This window comes from Chlorocebus sabaeus, chromosome 20 (assembly GCF_047675955.1).
Source record: "Chlorocebus sabaeus isolate Y175 chromosome 20, mChlSab1.0.hap1, whole genome shotgun sequence".
In the NCBI taxonomy this organism is placed as follows: Eukaryota; Metazoa; Chordata; class Mammalia; order Primates; family Cercopithecidae; genus Chlorocebus; species Chlorocebus sabaeus.
In genome coordinates, this window is record NC_132923.1 from 38903036 (window position 1) to 38925265 (window position 22230).

At 32.3% G+C, this 22230-nt stretch overlaps 1 protein-coding gene across 3 annotated transcripts in view; it reads left to right on the forward strand.

Annotated features, from left to right (window-relative positions):
• DPYD (dihydropyrimidine dehydrogenase) overlaps nucleotides 1-22230 on the forward strand; it is an 844938-nt gene that overhangs the window by 232219 nt on the left and 590489 nt on the right. For 2 of the 3 annotated variants that reach the window (XM_007977863.3, XM_007977867.3), the window contains 2 exons: nucleotides 3596-3792; nucleotides 11772-11853. In XM_007977863.3, the coding sequence (XP_007976054.3) occupies nucleotides 3596-3792; nucleotides 11772-11853 (279 nt within the window). Of the gene's footprint in view, nucleotides 1-2850; nucleotides 2938-3595; nucleotides 3793-11771; nucleotides 11854-22230 lie in introns of those variants that run through there. The other variant, XM_037982468.2, reaches the window with a different exon arrangement.

Here is a 22230-nt window from a genome sequence, read left to right on the forward strand (position 1 = left end):
GGCAAAGGGATACCAATTGATAGATTAGTTTATTGAGCCAAGCAATGTAATCAGCATGTATTGAACAACTCTTAAGCTGCGGTGCCTGGGGCTGAGCAAATCAGGGGCTAACAATTTACATTCTAGTATGTGCTCATGATACTGAGTGTACTGAAGAGTGTGCTTGCTTTCATTTCTTAAAACACTTTAAGAGTCTTTAACTCTGTGTTGGGTATTTAGTAGGGATTCAGTAAACATTTTTTAAAATAATTCAATGTTTGCATTTGATAATTTTTTTAAAAGAAGGCTTAAAAGTTTTATTCAAAAAATTAAAATATTTTAGGTGAAGATACATACATATTGTGTATTATTTGGTAATTTCTACTTTATTATTTGCATGCCATTACCTAGAATTTGTGTCAGATATGTTAGGTGTTTCAGAACTTACCTATTTCTTGCTTCTGAGTGAATGCTGAGCACAAATTCTATTCCATTTGGTTATCACACTATAACTTCACATTATAATGAATGCTGTAGCCTAAAACAATTCTTAGTAGTCATATTAAATCTGCTTCCATTGTAAAAGATGTCATATATAAATGATACTTAAATCATGAATGTCTTCATTTAAGATTTGTTAAAATGCAGTGTTATTTGTAAATGTTAGCAGGTTTTAACATGGGAAAGTTTAATATTTAATTATTAGTTCACAAAGCTAAAATTATTCAACTAAATATGAAAGAAATTAGTATTTATTTAATCCCTAAATGAAATTAGCTGTATCTCTGTTTCCTGATCAGAGATCCTTGATCACGTTAAATGTATGTTTTAAATACTTATGAAAAGTATGTGAAATCTTTCTTTGGGGAAATATAAAAAATATATTTTAACTACATTTTAATTAATGATCTAATAAAATAAATATTTATGAAAAGTATGTGAAACCTTTCTTTGGGGAAATGTAAAATATATTTTAACTACATTTTAATTAATGATCATATAAAATTATTTATTAATTTAGAACTGGAATTTAGTTCCTGTTCATGTTGCTTAGAAAGGAATAAAAGATAATATGTGTTGATTCAAAAATAATATGTAAGAAAATCTGTGCTGTTTGGATAGCACAGGGATGAGAAGGAACACATATTAATAATTTGTAAATAATGCAAATTGTAGCTGGGAATAAATTATATTATCCATTTAAGCTCATTAATTAACATATATTCCCCCTTATATATAAAAACACTGAATACTAAAAGATGAATTCAAAGATATTGCCTTCCCTTAAATAATTTATCGTCTAAGAGAGGAAACAGATAAGTAAACCAGTAAAATGTGACAAATTATTAGAATGAAAATGACAAAATATTATGAGACCGTTTATCAGCACCATTCATCTCATGCTGAGAAATTGACCCTATAATACTTGTTGATAATACCCTCTTTAATTTTTTTTTTTAAATAAGATCATTTGGATGTGGCTTTGTGTTTTGACTTTATTTACAGTAGTTGGTGGTATATGTGGGATGAGGTTAAGAAAATGTAAAGTCCTGTCACCTTTATTCCTCACTTTTAAGAAAACTTATATTTATATCTATCAATCTCTCTCTGGGTTTCCAGAGAGAAAATTACTGCTTTGACCTATTAAATGCAAACAACTCTGTGAGCCAATCCATTAGATAGCATAAATAACTTACCTATAATATGAATTTATTCATTGGCCACTTTTATTGGTAGTCAAGTTTTGATGAGAGTAGAATATTGAGACCATTGTGATTTATTTCTTCTACTTTTAGTTCTATCAATTTCCCTTTATATATTTAAAATTTTAATTGAGAGCCTATAGATTTAGAATTATAAAATCTTGTTGAAAGATTGACCGTTTCCTTGCTATGAAATGTTCTTTAAATTTAGTAGTGCATCTTGCCTTAAAGTCTAATATTTCTAATATTGTACCAGCTTTTATATATGTACCAGCTTTCTTTTGGTTAGTGTTTGCATTGTATAACTTTGTCTATAACTTTACACTTATCTATCTGTGCTTTTATATTTAAGGTGTTTATCTTCCATAACTTTTGTCTTTCTATTGGAATTTTAGTCCATTTACATTTAATATAATTTCTCATGTTTATGTTTATATTTATCATCTTACCATTTTTTTGTTTCCTACCCTCTACCACCTATTTATAATAATTTTAATTAATACATTTTGATAATATATTTTTAAAATCCTACTCCTTCCTTCCACATTAGCTAGTTATGATTTTTGCTAAATATATTTTACTAAATGTACTTCATAAATTTAATTTTTTTTATTTTTAACAAATTCCAGTTTTGTATTGAAGTTTACATTCTTCTTATATATTTTTGAACATATGAATCATAATTATTCTAAAATTTACATTTGATAACCACACTTACTAGATTATGTATGTATCTCTTTCAATTTTTTTTAGGTTTATTTTTCTTGCAGGCTTGGACTTTTTAAAATAAAAACCCAAACATCTTATAAAAAATTTGTAGAAACTGTGGTCGATTTATTATTCACAGAAAGTGTTTTCTATCATTTGGTAGACAGATTAGAGTGAGGACTGATCACTGTCATTTAAATCCAGGGCCGAGTTGACAAGGCTGGGTTGGCTATTTACCCCTCATTTGCCCTACTTATAGAGTGTAGCATTCCAGAAGCTTCAGCTGTACACTGGGGTATTTACTAGGGCTCTTGCTTATTTAGTCACTCCAGTTTTTGTTTTTCCTGGATCTGGTTTTCTCTTTATTTCCTTAGGTTTTTGTCATATGCACTTTAAGAATTAAGCTCACTTTTCTGCACTTTATTTTGCTCCAGGTTAATGGCCTCCTACACTTCCAAAACTCTGTGTCTCTCTGGTTTCAAAAGACTGCCAACATCTCTTTTCTGAGCTGTGGTTCTCTTCAAGATTCTTAGCCTTCCTCCCTTTGGTAAGAAGTGGCAAATCCCTCAGGGGAAAAGTGACTTCTGGTCACCTGACTTCGTTCTTACTTTCTCTCTGAGATGTTAGCCCTTCCATGATGCCTGCGTCAGTAGTTCTTGAATGCTTCAACTATTTTTTTTAAATCATTATTCTCCCAAAGTTAATCTATCATCATCAAAAGCAGAATTCAAGAAATTATTTGTTAAATGTCTACTGTGTGCCATAGTAATGCTAACTCCTGTAATGCAAGGGTAATGTGTTTACATGTGATGTGACATGTTTTCTGATTCAAGGAACTAACATTCTACTGACTGACATGGACACATAATACATGTCACAGATAGGTTGGTAAGTGGTTATTGTAGAGACATATGGATCATGCTGTAGGAGCTTAGAGGAGATGCACTTAACTTACCCTCTAGGTGGGAGTAGGGAATGTGCCCCAGAAGTGTTTCCTAGAGGAGGCATGACTTTAGAAAGGAAAGATTGAGAGCCATAAATTCTCATCTACTTGACACAATAAAAGTTGTAAGTATACCATATTAATATTGAAAATGTATTGCTCATTGCTATTTAAAACAAGAATTAATTTGAAACATTAAAAATATGTTTGGGGATGTATGCTAGTTTCACAATTTTAACGATGGCAATTGATTTCTCCATAGGTATTCAAGGCAATGAGTATCCCACAGATCAGAAATCCGTCCCTGCCTCCCCCAGAAAAAATGTCTGAAGCCTATTCTGCAAAGATTGCTCTTTTTGGTGCTGGGCCTGCAAGTATAAGTTGTGCTTCCTTTTTGGCTCGATTGGGGTACTCTGACATCACTATATTTGAAAAACAAGAATATGTTGGTGGTTTAAGGTAATGCCTACATTTATTTCATGTTTATAGTGTCAGAAATGAGGGAGCAAAACAATTATGAATATTGTTGGTTCATGATCATATAGAAACTTCAGGCTCACAGATGGTATTTTAAATGTTCTTTTTCCAAATGTTCACATTTTGATTACATTATTCACTTTAAAATTTGCAATTGGCTTGAAGCAATATTTATTTAAGAAATTTTCTCTCTAGTTCTGTGAATTTAAGAGAAATCTCTGCAAATTATTTTTTGATTATAAGAACCAACCATATGAAAGATGGTTTTAGCCCTGTGAATATTTCTTTTAATGGAGATATACCTGAAAATCATGGATATTAGTGATGGGGAAAACCTAGCTCCGTGGAATATTGGACTATTCATTGTGTTGTCTAATTAGATATGTTGTCTTACATATTTTCAGTTTAAAATTTCTTAAGTCTTTTTAAAATTTTGTCAGCATCTACTAGAAATGTATTTAAATGTAACATTTTAAAAATCATGTAATCATATCATTCCCATGAAGATTTATACATGGGAATGGGAATATATGTTGAAAATAAACAGAACTCTATACTAGACATATATTTCATTATCATAAAGAAATAAAATTTATTATGATTAGGGAGTAGATATTGCTTAAAACATTTGATACAAAGTAAAGAATTTGGATAGTAACTGAATATTACTCAATTGATTTTTATTTTCCCTGCATATACTATTAAAAAATCGTGGATTATAAAAATCTGTTTCTATGCTTAACATTTAAATTTGTTATGGCTACTGCCCTATGTGTAACCAATAAATTAATCATACCCAATAATCACAGAGGATAAATTTAATCAAGTTGTTACTAAAATTTGTGAAGTTTCTTATGTTTTTTGGCACCTCTGAATATATGTTAATAAATGTATAAATTTCAATATTACTCAAACAACAATATGCTAAGCCTAAGATAATACAAAATTATCAATTATTTGTATCATTGATAGAAATATGTTAATATGTTTATTGACATAAATATTGATGTATAAGCTATCATTAATATAATCTTACTTGACTGAATCATCAAGCAAAAATATCACATACTAGGAAGACCCTTTAGTGTGGATATGAAACATAAACAACCTGATTGTTAAGAAATAATTATTCTTCTGTATTGATGTTCCACTACTCTGAATTTCAAGAGATTACATGTATTTTATGAATTTATTTTTCTGGAAAGTAAAATGTCCTATATATTGTTTCGCTGGAAAGATTTAGACTATCATTTTAATGGCATTTACCACAGCTTTATTAATTAGAAAAAGACATAGTCTATTAACAATATATGTATAAGCATTGTATGTTTTTTTTCCGTTATACACATCAGTGAATATCTGAGTTAACTTTTAAAATATGAACTTAATTTTGCACCCTGGTAAGCTAGGAAAAATCTCTTTGCCACTTGATTGCATTTTCACAAAAGGGCTAAAATGGAACCCACCCTGTTTATCAATTACTCTGTATTGCCAATTTTGGTAGAAGATTACTGTTGTTAGCCTATCTCTTTTTTAACTCAAATGCAGGATAGATATTTGTAATTAATATAAGTTAGTACTAAACTTGTTTTTTTAAATTTATTTGCTGAACATGTTTTAGTGAGACAGACTTCTTTGGATTCATGACCAAACATGGTGGTTTTTCTTTTAAAGTTGTTAAATTCTTTCTTTTGGCTTTGAATCTTTTCAGTGTGTAGAGACAATATGAAATATTTAATCAATCTCATTTGTACTGTCCCATGGTAAAGACATTCTGTGTCACTGTTACAGGATTATAAAAACTGACGCTGGAATTTAGCCAGAATTACAATCACAAAACTTTCCTGTTAATTTATTTTCTACTTATGATTGCCTCTTATTCTCTTGTGTCTTCAAAGTGGCTAAAAAAGATTAAATTAGCTTTGTATTTGAAATCAATTGCTTAAGGAAGTAATGTCAAGTTTTATCTATCTTTCTGCTTTGCATCCAAACAGATTCTTTTTCCCTGGTGAATTAGTATCACAACAACTTTTAAAGAAATCACTAGAATCAGTGAAAAATATCTAGGATTAATGCAATTAATTAATAATTAATTGCATTGAGCACATCAATTATTTTTAATGTTGCAACAAATTTATAAAATAATCAGTAGTTTTACTTTCCTCTAACAGTGGCTTCTTTTATCAGGGCATGAGTTTAACAGGGTTAAAAGGGTATGATATTATAACAAAGATAAACAAAATAGTGTTGAGATTTTTAAGAATGTATGCACATTTATACTTTCTGATTTTTTGTTTATAAATTAATATATAAGAATTTTGACGTTATTTTTAGGAAGGATAGTGAGGCTAATGCTGCCCTTTGCTTTACCTCTTTCAAATTTTATATCGTTTTTATTAGGCCTATTACTTTTCTTGTTGATTGACAGTAAAGAGAAATGGAGTCTAGGTGAAATAGTTATAGCAATAGGAAATATTTTAAGAATGTGTGATGTAATACAAATTTAAAGTCTGTTATCCATATGGTAATGAACTGAAGCATACCTCTGTCAGAGTATGAGAATTGTGCTTTAAAAAGAATGGAAAGTTGTTATAGATACATTTCATTACATGAAAGAAACATGAAAATAGAAGATTTTTTTTCATGTTGTCTTGACATTCCACTGACTATACTAAAGGATTTATGATTGCAAGAAATTTTTTTTTCAAAACCTTAGATTGTTACAGGATCAGAGATAGAAAAGTTTGTTTTCCTAAGCACAACAAACTTAGAAAATAATCATTCCTATGAAATTCTGTCTTCTGTCCTTTTATCTCCTTTCTCACCATGCAGTCTTCAGAGTAATCTCATTTACTCTCATAGTTTCAATTACCACCTACATGCAAATTTCTTAAAAATCCCTATCTGCTCTGACCTCTTTCTCCATTCTGAGCAACAGATTTATACATTCAAATCCTAGATATCTCTTCACAAACTTCATATCAATGATCAATGTTGCTTCTCTTCCTGAGTTTGCCATCTCAGGGGATGGCATCACCAAAATGGGGATTATCTGGGCTGCTCTTTAGTATCCTGGCAATTCCGTTTTACAAACACTGTAAAAAAATGTCCTCTGATATCCTTTACCTCTCAATTTCCATTTCCTTTTTTTTTTTTTTTTTTTGAATCTGGCACTTTCACCCTGGCTGGAGTGCAGTGGTGAGATCTAGGCTCACTGCAACTTCTGCCTCCCGGGTTCAAGTGATTCTCCTGACTCCGCCTCCCAAATAGCTGGGACTATAGGCTTGCACTGCCACACCTGGCTGATTTTTGTATTTTTAATAAAGATGGAGTTTCACCATGTCGGCCAGGTTGGTCTTGAACTCCTTACCTCAAGCGATCTATCCGCCTTGGCCTCCCAAAATGCTGGGATTACAGGTGTGAGCCACTGCGCCGGGCCACCTCTCACTTTCTTTACCACTGCAATAATCTCCTTCCTGATTTGTCTTTTCAGATTCATTCTTCCTTTAGTTTCCAAATCTGATTTTATTACTCTTCCACTTGAAATCTTTCAACAACTCCTCCTAACCTCAGAGATAACGGATCTGGCCTGGCATAAAAACCCTTCCAAGACCTGATATCTACCTGTATTTTCCCTTTTCTCCTTCCCTCCATTCCTTCCTTCAGTATATATGTCAAACACTTGACTATGAGCTGGTCATGATTTCTGGCTCTATTTAGAGCATAAAAGTAAACAAGGTAAAGTGCCTTCTCATGGGACCTATATTTTAGTCATGGGGAGACAGACAATAAACGAACAATAAACCAAATAAAGAATATATTAGGTGATGATAAAGGAAGAAGTTTTTTAAAAAATGATGGATTAGTGGTATACCTAGTATACTAGATACTCACAATAGATTTTTTTAACATGCTATCCTCTGGTCTATACAATAAAATTCCGTAAGAATCATACAATAACCAGTAATAATTATTTTTAATTTATTCCTGTAAAACAAAAAAATTAATGATTAAAACAAATTATTTTAATATTAAAGATATAGCTATTTTCAATTTTAAACACAAAAATTCTGTGTGATCATACAAAATGACAGAATTGAAGTAATTCATATTGCTTCATGTCCTATCATTTTATCTATTCCAAATCAACTTTTCACATATTGGAATCTGTAGTATCACAGAGTGGAGGCATATGTCGCCCGCGGGGAGTTGGAATGAGGAATGCCTGTAGCTGAATCAGCAGGTGCTGATGGCCTCTATTTAACTGTAGTTCTGCAAGTTAACTTTCCTGTAGAACACAGTTTATTAAAGAGTTGGTAATAAAAACGGGATCATTGAAAGCTTACATATATATTACTAAAACTCAAAAGCAACTATGGCTATTATTTAGAATTTAGACCCACCAGAGAATTTTTTTTTTTGGCAGAGACATTGTTTAGGATATTAGTGATATTATTTAGAATTACTAGCTGATGAAAATAATATAAAACAGGCCCATTTTAGTAAGTTTTATAATGGTTTTTAAATTTTCTAAAAAGAACACATTCTCTTACTGCCTGCATCTGGGCTTGGTATGGTGCTGGAAAGGGAATAGTGTGTGATACATTGAGTCTGGGGCCTGAGCAACTCATAAAATGGGGTTGACTGAGGACCAGTGTTGGGATGCAAGAACCAAAGCTTACTGTTAGGCATGATAAATATGAAATACCTGTTAGACACCCAAGTGAACGTAAAAGTCTGGAATTTAAGAAGAAAAATGTGGAAGCCATCACACACTGATGATATTTTAAAGTCCTAAGACATTTCTCCTACCCACTTATATCATCCCACAATAAGCCTTCCCTCCTTTGAAACACTTGTTCAGATTCGGTGTTTTACATTTGTCATTTTGTTCTGCTTATGTATGTGCTTATGTGTTTCACCTATTTGCAGACTTCATCTATTAATGAATATAAATACATCACATTTTTCACAATCAGTAATTTCCACCCACCCCACCTTCCTAAGTGTAACTAAATCTAACTAACATTTCTCAGTGTTTCACATTTATCTGATTTACTTTAGGAGATGCTGGGAAATGGATTCTCTCACACTTATTCATTTAACACTGTGCTAAGTGTTGGTGACAATGGTTTCAGAGCAGCGTGGGGTTTTTAAGCAGAGCTGCTGAACCCCAGCAGCCTGGTTTCCATTTTCTCTAGTGCCTATATCTGTTCAAAGTTATACTGCCATGTGTGGTGCCTGCTCCTTCCTCCTTTCTCAGGTTTCTTTTTTTTCTTTTCTTTTCTTTTTTTTTTTTTAAATTTATTTATTATTATTATACTTTAAGTTGTAGGGTACATGTGCATAACGTGCAGGTTTGTTACATATGTATACTTGTGCCATGTTGGTGTGCTGCACCCATCAACTCGTCATTTACATCAGGTATAACTCCCAATGCAATCCCTCCCCCCTCCCCCCTCCCCATGATAGGCCCCAGTGTGTGATGTTCCCCTTCCCGAGTCCAAGTGATCTCATTGTTCAGTTCCCACCTATGAGTGAGAACATGTGGTGTTTGGTTTTCTGTTCTTGTGATAGTTTGCTAAGAATGATGGTTTCCAGCTGCATCCATGTCCCTACAAAGGACATAAACTCATCCTTTTTTATGGCTGCATAGTATTCCATGGTGTATATGTGCCACATTTTCTTAATCCAATCTGTCACTGATGGACATTTGGGTTGATTCCAAGTCTTTGCTATTGTGAATAGTGCTGCAATAAACATACCTGTGCATGTGTCTTTATAGCAGCATGATTTATAATCCTTTGGGTATATACCCAGTAATGGGATGGCTGGGTCATATGGTACATCTAGTTCTAGATCCTTGAGGAATCGCCATACTGTTTTCCATAATGGTTGAACTAGTTTACAATCCCACCAACAGTGTAAAAGTGTTCCTATTTCTCCACATCCTCTCCAGCACCTGTTGTTTCCTGACTTTTGAATGATCGCCATTCTAACTGGTGTGAGATGGTATCTCATTGTGGTTTTGATTTGCATTTCTCTGATGGCCAGTGATGATGAGCATTTTTTACTGCTAGGTTAGGTGTTCCTTCCTTTCTTTTTCTCTGGCCAACAGAAAAGTTGTCCCTATTTTCTCTAACATGCTCCTTCAGAGTTTTTTCTTAAGTCAGAACCACTGGCTTGCACTCATACCATTTTTCTTCCCCTTTTATTCTATGTGCTTCTACTTATATCCCATAAAAATCCAAGAGTTGACCTGACTCATTGCAAGGTTCTTGACTTCACGATATATCTGGATGTATTTAAGATTCTCATCTTGTTGTAGTTGCTTTATTTGGCTGTAATTCTTTGTTCATAGTCCATTGCTTTTGCTTTCCTGTTCGACCTTTTGAGGATCTGCATCAGTGCCTGATTTTAGTCCATATTTAATCTCTCTCTCATGGAGCCGCATGTCTATCAAGTCTGGGTATCTGTTTGTGTCCACATACGTCCATAGTTGTTAAGAACCTTTCTACTTAGACTTTGAAGGGGAAGCCTTCTTGGTGCCCAGAGCATTCTGGCACATTCACGTTACCTTGAGGTAATGTGACTGGAGTTCACAAGTCATCTTAAGAGATTTTTATCTTTTCCCTATGCTTGAATTCATTCTTAAACATAATCTTATATTTCTAACTAGAGGGAAGCTCCTTTAGTGTACAGCTTTGATTTTATAGTGTTTGATACCTTGCATTTTCTATAGCATTGAGCATGATGTCTTGCTGATTGATATATAAAAATTAATTGAATAATCAAGTTCTTAAGTCATCAAAGAATGAAAAGGCTGTACTTTGTAAGACTTTTCAATTGATCCAGAAGATTCATCTTCAACAATTATTTATTTAACGAATTAATCTTTGTAATATTTAAAATATAATTGCTATTTTTTTATATATATACACACACACACGCACACACATACACACACATTAAAGATATAATGGCTATACTTCTCTCATTGTGCATACCACATTCTAAATGTAGTTATCTTTTATGTATCCTTCCCTGATCAGAAAAAATAACTTATTAACAGTGAGAATTTGGTACAATTCACCATCAAATCATTGCAGCTTACACTTACCTGGCACTTTGTAAACACTGTGCCTGGCACTATTCACTTTTAATGAGTAGGTGAATGAATGAATCAGCGAATGAATGAATGGATTGCTGTGTATTCATGCACATACATAGCTTTATAATTGTTAGCAAAACATTGGAAAGTGTCTTGAGCTTACTTTTAATACTTTATTATACTACTAGAATAATAGTGCTATAGACCTCATGATTGTTTTTTTAAATGAAGGCAATAGGCATTAATATACAATAGGATTGTTTTTTCATGACTGAACCTTTTGGGATACTCTTTGCTTTCACAGAAGACTAATTTATTGTAAAAATATTCTGTAGATCACATGGAACTGATTTTGTAATATTCTAAACAGTATGATAATACAGTTACACATTTGCATTTGAGCAAGCTAGAAGTATATTTATAGAATATGTGTATGAATATTAGTATATATGTGTACACATATATTAAAATCTGTATCTCCAACTAGCTTTATTAATAGATTTTAAGATTTTTTTTTCATCTTAGGTATTTATAGAATTATTATTAAATAAATCAACCAAACACTTTATTGAACTTAAAAGTATTGAAATTTCTTTTGGCCAGTTTTATGTTTATCATTTTCTATTGCTGTAACTTAGTTATTTTCATATCAATTTCTACTGTATCTTCACTCCATGTAATGTTTTTATGTCAATAAAAATGTAGATGTCCTCATGCATATCTTATGTGATATATAAATATCCTTAGAAGAGATATTTATTTACTACTAGTCCGTGAAGACATGTTACATTTTTTTAAGATTGCTCATTTTTCTACTGATGCCTTTCTTTTCCTTTTTTTTTTTTTTCAGTACTTCTGAAATCCCTCAGTTCCGGCTGCCATATGATGTAGTGAATTTTGAGATTGAGCTAATGAAGGACCTTGGTGTAAAGGTAAATGAGAAAAACACCTATCTGTATACTGCTCAAAAAGAGAGGAGTAAGCTCTACGCAAAGATTAACAGCAAATGTCACGCATTTTAGGAAAGAACAATTAAAAGCTACACCAGGCAGAAGCAGAAAGATGCTTCCCCTTGCTTAGGGCATTTGTCTGTCTACTGTCTGAATGCCACTAGCCTGGAAAAGGGCAATCAATAGTTCTCATCTGGCATGCCTGCATGTGATTAATTGTCTGTAAGAAACAAATTCCTAAATTGCTTTAGGGGTTCAGTGCAGCTAATAGAAAGATTTGGTTTCTTTAGTCACGTTTTTTCATGCAAGTTGTGTGCACTCTGAAACATTAGTATTTCACAATTTGGAACATAATTTCTTACGGAGATTTATTTTATTTATTATATTCATCATGTCAGTAGTGTGAATGTGATAATCCTTTCTCAACACAAGGAGTAAATCAGTGGGATAGAAAGCAACAGCTTCGTATTTTTTATTATTTTGTGAAATAAATATTGTGTTGTTCTTTTCGAGATGGTTGAAAATTTGACACATTGTTATTTTCAGCATATAGCTTTAAATATTTCTCTTCTTTTCTGTTAAGAGCATTATACTCTAGCTCTCCACTTGAACATACTGCTATTTTTGTTTCAAAAATGTTAATTTTTCATAATAGATATAACAAAATAGATTAGTAATGTACTGTGATTTATGTAATACATTCCGTAAGTATATGCAGAAGATATTTTGAAAAGTGATTAACAAACTACTCATACCGTTTGCATTTACCAGTAAAACTTAAAATGAATCAATGAAAGAGAAGACACTCAAAACAGTATTTTGTGGTTTATATTTATAATTACATTTTATTTGACAGTGGTCGGGTGATGAAACATTCACACATAACGACTAAACAAGATGTCTGGGAATAAAAACACACAGTGTGGATTTGGGCAACTTTATAAAATCTTAATGTTCAAAATTACAGTGTTCAAGATAGATAATTGAGGGGTGATTATTTTACAGAAGTATATTCTGAAAAGTTTTAAAATGTCTTTCATTTTGAATACAAGTTCTTCTCTAAATCTCAATAAATAAGGAAATGATGATTGAAATTTCCAAGTATTAGAGTTGGTATTTATGACTGAATTGAAGATGAATGTTCCCAACACAAAGACATGGGGAATGTTTGAGGTGATGAATATCCTAATTATCCTCATTTGATCATTACACATTGTATGCATGTATCAAAATATCACACATACCCCATAAATATGTACAATTATTATGTGTTAATAAAAAATAAAAAAAAAAGAAATTAGGCTTTATTTCTACATTTACCTTATATAAAATTGCAAAATTGCATTCAGTTTTCACAGGACCAGATATATTGCATAAATTAGACCGTACCCATTACTCTTTGAAAACTCATCAAGGCGCAGTAGTAGGCAATATACTGAGTGCCAAGAAGTATCCTAGCTATAGTCATGCCACTTTTTATTTTCTTGTCAGATATCTTTGGCAAAGTCTATTAATATCTCGAACGTTGGTCAAAATCTGCTCAAATAAAAAGTATGCTACTAATATTTCTACAAAATAGAGAAATATTTGTTTATGTATACAAAGAATATCTCTGGAAAGTTACAAGAATCTGATAGCACAGATCGCCTTTGAGAAGGTGTGGGAAAATTTTTTCAACATTTTATACACTTGAATTTTAAACTCTGAATCTGTTACATTATTGAGGAAAAAAATGGAACCTAAATTAGAAAGCTAATAGTACTGTCTTGTCCATCTCTCAGGCTGTTTTAAGATGTGAAGGAAACGGTGTTTTCAAATTTGCTTTGTAAACAATAAACTGTATATACAATTCTGAGGAAAGATAGCAGTGAGATTCTTTTTCACTTTGAGGATTTGTATCCGTTGATGAGATACTCTTGCAGCTTTTATGACTTATGAACTTTAGCCATAAGAGGGTACATTTTGAAAAAGTGGTCTATGCTTGTTACCTCCTTTTGAAAAGTCATCACCGAGGTTCTTTTTATAATTTGCCTTCTCTTTGTCCCTCTCAATTAGTATTATATATTTTAAAGTCAACAGTGATTTCCTGGCAATGAAGTGAACTATTTTTGTGGGTTCATACTATTTGACTCCCATGTAGCATGTGATATATAAGTTCTCTTATATACGTATGTATGTATTTTGACTTTTCATGGGCCTAGCATTATCTTGTTTATTCTTCTACTTTTTCTTTTACTTCCCAAATAGGTTTTTTCATTTACTCAACAAATAATTGTTCAGAACTTATTTTTGCCAAGTAATATGCCAGGACTAGAACTATGTAGATCCATCCTTTTTTTGAAATCCAGTCCTGTATGCTTTGTAGTTTAATAAGCATATTATTAACATAAACTGATTATATCCAGAACCCAGTTCAGTTTCATCACATTATCTTCACTCCCAACTATCTTTTTAAGCTGCATTTCCTATTGAATATCTTAATTTCAGTTTGTCTTATACTTATTAGCCAATCAGTCCTTGTTAGTTCTAAGATTCATTTTTTCAAGTCAAATATCATGTTACAAGAAAATGAAGATAATTTTATTTTTTATTTGTATGTATTTTTTTCTTCCATGATTTCAATAACTAGCATGTTAACAAAAGAGGTATAATACATGGAATAATTTTTCTTCTCTCTGAAATAGGATTTTTAATCATATTGAATAAATATTTTTCTAGTCTTACATTAATAAATTTTATTAATTAAAAAAGTTAATAAAAAGTGTGTTAAATTTTTTAATTCCCCTTTATAAATACTTATGTTAAGTTTGTATGTTGAATTATACTAATCATTGAATTTCTAGAATATATCAATTTTGGCATCATGTTTATTTCTGTACATGTAATTCAGATTCAATTTGTTAGTATTTTTAAAATTTTTTCTTTTGCATTCATTTATTTATGTAATGGATATTAAAACTGGAAATATAGCAGGGAACAGTCAAATATTATTGTTCATTACAAGTTTTGAATGTTCAAAGATTATTTTTGTTTTGCTTTATTTTTATTTGTTATTTTGTGAATTTTTCATGATAGTTATATTAGCCTTATAAAATTAAACTTCCAAGCATTTTATTATTTTCTCATTGATAAGAATATTATCCTGACACATCTTTTTTACTAAATTTGGAAGTTGTCATCTTCTCCACGCCCTCTTATGAAATAGAACTATGACCATTTTTCTCCATATCTTCTATAAGTTTTTTCCACTGATTTTATTCTGTCAATTTTGCCAATATATTGTTTCTAGAAAAATTTCTGCTTCATTGAGACTTTTGAATTTATTAGCAAAAATTTAAGACTATTATTTCAGTATACTATAAAAATATCTCATCTGTGCCTATGATTATATTTGCTCTTGCATCTCTAAATTTACTTTGTGTTTTCTTATCTAGTTAATATTTTCTTTAAAATAAACAGTTATCAAAGTTTTGTTTTCTTATTCTTTAATTGCTGACTATATCTTTTTAATGCTGTCCCCTGCTATTCTTATTTGTTATTCTCTTTTTTTAAATTTAGTTTTATTTTATTTTATTTTACATTCAGGGATGCATGTGCAGGACGTGTAGGTTTGTTACATAGGTAGACATGTGCCATGGTGGTTTACTGCACCTGTCAATCCATCACCTAGGTATTAAGCCTCACATATATTAGCTAATTATCCTGATGCTCTCCCTCTCCCTGCCCCACTCAACTGACCCCAGTGTGTGTTGTTCCCCTCCCTGTGTCCATGTATTCCCATTGTTCAGCTTCCACTTGTAAGTGAGAACATACAGGGTTTGGTTTTCCGTTTCTGTGTTAGTTTTCTGAGGATAATGGCGTCCAAATCCATCCAGGTCCCTGCAAAGGACATGATCTAATTTTTTTAATGGCTGCATAGTATTACATGGTGTATATATGTACCACATTTTCTTTAGTATATTATTGATGGGCATTTGGGTTGATTCCGCATCTTTGCTATTGTGCATAGTGTTGCAGTGAACATACACATGCATGTATCTTTATAACAGAATGGTTTATATTCCTTTGGGCATATACCCAATAATGAGATTTCTGGGTCAAATAGTATTTCTGGTTCTAGGTCTTTGAGGAATCACCACACTGTCTTCCACATGGTTGAACTAATGTACATTCCACTAACAATGTAAAAGCATTTCTATTTCTCCACAGCCTCACCAGGGTCTGTTGTTTCTTGACTTTTTAATAATCACCATATTGACTGGTGTGAGATGGTATCTCATTGTGGGTTTGATTTGCATTTTTTCCAATGATTGAATGAATTTGAGCATTTTTCATAAGTTTTTTTGGCCACATAAATGTCTTATTTCACTTATCTGTTATTTCTTATATCTGTTCATGTCCTTTGCCTAAGTTTTTGTTTGTTTGTTTGTTTTTGTTTTTTGTTTGTGTTTTTGAGATGGAAGATGGAGTCTCTCTGTTACCCAGGCTGGAGTGCAATGACACTATCTTGGCTCACTGCAACCTCCACCTCCTGGGTTCAAGCTGTTCTCCTGCTGGAGCCTCCCAAGTAGCTGAGATTACAGGTGACCGCCACCACACATGGCTAATTTTTTGTATTTGTATTAGAGATGGGATTTTACCATGTTGGCCAGGCTTGTTTTGAACTCCTGATCTCAAGTGATCTGCCTGCTTTAGCCTCCCAAAGTGTTGGGATTACAGACATGAGCCACTGTGCCTGACCTCCTTTGTCCACTTTTTAATGGGGTTGGTTTTTTTTCTTGTAAAGTCGTTTAAGTTCCTTGTAGAATCTCATATTAGACCGTTGTCAGATGGATAGACTGCAAAAATTTTCTCCCATTCTGTAGGTTGCCCATTCACTCTGATGATAGTTTCTTTTGCTGTGCAGAAGCTCTTTAGTTTAATTAAATCTCATCTGTCAATTTTTGCTTTCATGCAGGTGCTTTTGACGTTTTCATCATGAAATCTTTTCCTGTGCCTATATCCTGAATGGTATTGCCTAGATTTTCTTCTAGAGTTTTATAGTTTTGGGTTTTACATGTAAGTCTTTAATCCATCTTGATTTAATTTTTGTATAAGGTGTAAGGAAGGGGTCCAGTTTCAATTTTCTGCACATGGCTAGCCAGCTTTCCCAACCCCATTTATTAAATAGGGAATCCCTTCCCCATTGCTTGTTTTTGTCAGGTTTGTCAGAGACCAGATGGTGGTTTGTGTGGTCTTATTTCTGAGATCTCTATTCTGTTACATTGGTCTGTGTGTTTATTTTTGTTCCAGTACCATGCTGTTTTGGTTTCTGTAGCCTTATAGTATAGTTTGAAGTCAGATAGCATGATGCCTCCAGCTTTGTTCTTTTGGCTTAGGATTGTCTTGGCTATGTGGGCTCTTTTTTGGTTCCATATGAATTTTAAAGTAGTTTTTTCTAACTCTGTGAAGAATGTCAGTGGTAGTTTAATGGGAGTAGCATTGAATCTATAGATTGCTTTGGGCAGGATACCTATTTTCATATTAATTATTCTTATTCATGACCATGGAATGTTTTTCCATTTGTTTGTGCCCTTTCTGATTTCTTTGAGCAGTGGTTTGTAGTTCTCCTTGAAGAGGTTTTTCACTTTCCTTGTTAGCTATATTCCTAGGTATTTTATTCTCTTTGTAGCAGTTGTGAATGGGAGTTCATTCATGATTTGGCTGTCTGCTTATTGTTGGTATATAGAAATGCTAGCAGTTTTTGCACACTGACTTTGTATCCTGAGACTTTGCTGAAGTTGCTTATGAACTTAAGCTATTGGGATGATTAATGGGGCTTTCTAGATATGGGATCATGTCATCTGCAAACAGAGGCAGTTTGACTTCCTCTCTTCCTATTTGAATACGCTTTATTTCTGTCTCTTACCTGATTGCCCTCACCAGAACTTCCAATATTGTGTTGAATAGGAGTGGTGAGAGAGGACATCCTTGTCTTGTGCCAGTTTTCAAGGGGAATGCTTCCAGCTTTTGCCCATTCGGTATGATATTGGCTGTGGGTTTATCATAAATGGCTTTTATTATTTTGAGGTATATTCATCAATACCTAGTTTATTGAGAATTTTTTAACAGGAAAGGACATTGAATTTTATCAAAGGACTTTTGCATCTATTGAGACAATCATGTGTTTTTTTTTCCTTTATTTCTCTTTATGTGATGAATTACACTTATTGATTTGCATATGTTGAACCAGTCTTGCACCTAGGGAATGAAGCCAACTTGATTGTGATGGATAAGCTTTTTATATGCTGCTGAATTTCATTTGCCAGTATTTTACTGAGGATTTTTGCATCAATGTTCATCATGGATATTGGCCTGAAGTTTTCTCTTTTTGTTGTATCTCTGCCAGGTTTTGGTATCAGGATGATGCTGGCCTCATAAAATGAGTTAGGGAGAAGTCCCTTGTTTTCAATTGTTTCAGATAGTTTCAGAAGAAATGGTACCAGCTTCTATTTGTAATTCCACTAGAATTCAGCTGTAAATCCATCTGGCCCTGAGCTTTTTTTGGTTGGTAGGCTATTTATTACTGCCTCAATTTCAGAACTTGTTATTGGTCTATTCAGGGATTCAACTTCTTCCTTGTTCAGCCTTGGAAGGGTGTATGTGTCCAGGAATTTATCCATTTCTTCTAGACTTTCTAGTCTATTTGCATAGAAATGTTTATAGTATTTTCTGATGCTTATTTGTATTTCTATGGGGTCAGTGGTCATATCCCCTTTATCATTTTTTATTGTGTTTATTTGATTCTTCTCTCTTTTCTTCATTAGTCTACCTATTGGTATATATACACACACACATATATGTGTGTGTGTATATATATATATATTTTTTTTTTCCAGAAAAGCAGCTCCCGGATTCATTCATTTTTTTTTTTTTTTTTGAAGGGTTTTTCATGTCTCTATCTCCTTCAGTTCCGCTCTTGGAGTTACATGGCACTTACTCTCAGATCGATCACATAATTGGAAGTAAAACACTCCTCAGCAAATGCAAAATAACTGAAATAATAACTAACAGTCTCTTAGGCCACAGCACAATCAAATTAGAATTCAAGATTAAGAAACTCACTCAGAACCACACAATTGGAAATTGAACAACTTGCTCTCGAATGACTCCTGAGTAAACAATGAAATTAAGGCAGAACTCAAGAAGTTCTTTGAAACCGGTGAGAACAAAGAGACAATGTACCAGAATCTCTCAGATGCTGCTAAAGCAGTGTTAAGAGGGAAATTTACAGCGCTAAATGCCACTTCAGAAAGCTAGAAAGATCTCAAGTTGTCACCCTAGCATAACAACTAAAAGAACTAGAGAACCAAGAGCAAAATATTCACAAAGCTAGCAGGAGAGAAATAACCAAGATCAGAGTGGAACTTATTTGTTATTTCTTTTAAAATCTTGAGTTGTATACTTATTTCATTTTCATTTTATAGATTGAATAATGAAAACATTTAAAGTTATTAGTTTCAGTAAAATCTTTGTCAGCATCCATGTGTTTTCATTATTTTATTATTTTTATTTTTCTTCAGAAAGTAGTATATTTTTCCCTGTGTAGAAAACAGTTATGTAGGATAGTATTTTCATTTGCTTCTGTATTCTTGTGTAGAATTCAGTGTTTTTTTCACTTTATTAGCATATTTGCATTTTTTTAATTTACCAGGTATACTCTCAATTGATTTCACACCAAAGGATCATTTATAGTGTAATAAAATTGTGTATTCCCTTTAGGAGAAATGGCTTCTTAGCTGATGTTTATTTTTAGAAAACTTCTTAATTTTGTAATAAAAATTCTAATATAAACCCCTACAAATTATTTTTAAGCTAAGATGCACTTCAGTAGAATCTCTTGTGATATTTGTGTCAATGTTACAAATCACTTAGATTAAATACTCTTTGTTTTTTGTAATGCAACTCAGAATTTAAGTAGAAATACATATTTTTGTTTCATGGTCTTTATATTCTAAGTTTTCAAAGTTAAAAGTATAAAATATTAATGAAGATACTGTATTTTTGCATATTTAAAATATGTATATTTGTCATTTCCCAAAGTATTCTGATATAATTCTAATTGATTAACTTAATTTGTAATTTCTATACATTTCTTCTGCTTCATAGTTTGACATGAAATATCTAATACAGGTATTATCTTTTTCTTGATAACCTCTAATAACATCTTGTTTTTCACTATGGTTATTTGAACCAAGAATATCTGTGATTGTGAGGTAGTATTAGAAAATAAATATAAAATCATATTATTTCTCTCCTACAAGGAAACATGTACACTAAATTTTCATTTCTAAAGAAAGCAAAATACTTTCAAAAGTTCTTCAGTTTATTTTTTATCTTAGAGCATCTGGAAATATTTGGTCTATTTAACCAAATTTTCTATTAGAAAACCATGAAGAGTCTATATGTTTTTATTTGATTTTTAAAAATAATGGGCATCACCTATTTTATCTGAAGATTTATACTACACAAAAAAAGTTGTAAGCCTTTATACTGCATAATAAATGTTACTATGTGTATAAATACATATTATAGTATTAAAAGAAAGTTTTCATCAAATCCCTAGGAGACTATTAGATGGAACTTTGGCTCAGGGTACATGACATTGAGAACTGTTGGACTAAAGTAGTGACTGTTACACTGAACTTGAAATAGATTGAATTTGTATTCCGAATTTAGGTAGGAAATATCTAATAATATGTTACTAAAGTTATTAGAGGAAGGTAGAATATATACTGATATCCGTATCTAAGAAAATCAAGATGGAAAGTATTACATATGTAAAAGTACCAGGAATAAAGAAACAAAAACACCAAACAAATGCCCATAATGTGATTTTTCTAGCATCATATCTATTTAACAAATAGCATTGAGATTTCATAGCTTATCAGCCAACGTGATGTTCCTGATAGCTGTAGTTGTCTTGCAATTCTAGTTTTAGTTAACACACATTTCATCTCAATTTCCCAAGGCATAATGTAAGCAGAGCTTTACCTTTGTTGTCAAGGAATCTTTCTTCTAATTCTTTGTAAGAATAGATCATTTATTGCATGGCAAATATTTGGGGCCTCAGGCTTTTAGGAAAGGGAAATTTGAATAGTTTCTCATTCACAGAAAGGAAAGAAGTCTGGTGCCTGTCACTCCATGGAATGTTCTTGTTATTGCTTTGTCCTCATTTCTACCAGGGATCTGCTGCCCAATGATGACGATCCTCCGTCTTTCCCACAATGTCTGTCCATGGTAAAGTCGTCTTGCTGGTCTCCTTCCCAGTAGATTCATATCAAGAGTCAAGATACTTGTCTTTGCAGCTTTCCATACACAAAAGGAAAACTCAACTGTTTTCCATTCCCATTTGCACACTATTATGTATTACAGTAGAATCAGACTGTAGAAATATAAAATGTCTGAGCATCTTTCTTATATGTTACAAAATCAAAGACATGCTCACTCTGCTGTGGTGGAAGGATTGGGATGTCTTTATTCCTCTTTGGTAAATCACAAAAAGTCACTATTAAACTAAACTATTGTGCCTTCTCCCACAAATACCCATCTCAAAAAGGTTGGGAGGTCTTTATTAGCATGTCTGGACCTGGTGTTTTCTTTTATGTCTAACCTTTATTATATATTGGTATGAAGGGCATTTGATTCATAAAACAAACAGCAGAATTCTTTTCCTTTTCCAATAAAATATGTATTATTTAAAAGTTAGAATACATTAAAGTTCTAAAGCCTCACTATTAGATAATTTTAATGGCATCAAAGTCTACTAATTCTAATAGTAATACTATTAATTACTATAAAATGCTTTGAATAATACATATTTAATTAATGTTCCAGTTTAATGTTGTTTGATACCTTCCAGAGTTCTCACTATTAGGTATTAATCTCACCTTGGTTGTCCCCTTATTATAAACTTTCTGACAGTTACCATATCTGCCAATATAAAAACAGAATTACTATTTTAGGAAAACAAAACATGACCCTCTATGATCCAGTTCCAGTCATCTTCTCCTCTCCAGCTTCTTGCTCCATTGCTTGCTTTGCACTTTATATTCCTGAAACACAACCTTTTTAGTACGTCTTCACATACAATATGCTGTTCTTTGCCCTTGAGGATGGTGCCAGCTCTGCCCTCTAACCTCAAGAGGCACAAGAGCACAGCAATTATGCATGTTGGCTCTGAAATTAGACTATATATGTGACTGCAATAAAGGTTATGTAAGCTCTCTTGTCCTTTAGTATCATTATCTGTAAAATGAAAATACTGATAACACTTCATGGGGCTGCTGTGAGGATTAAATGAGTCAGTATATGCAGTAC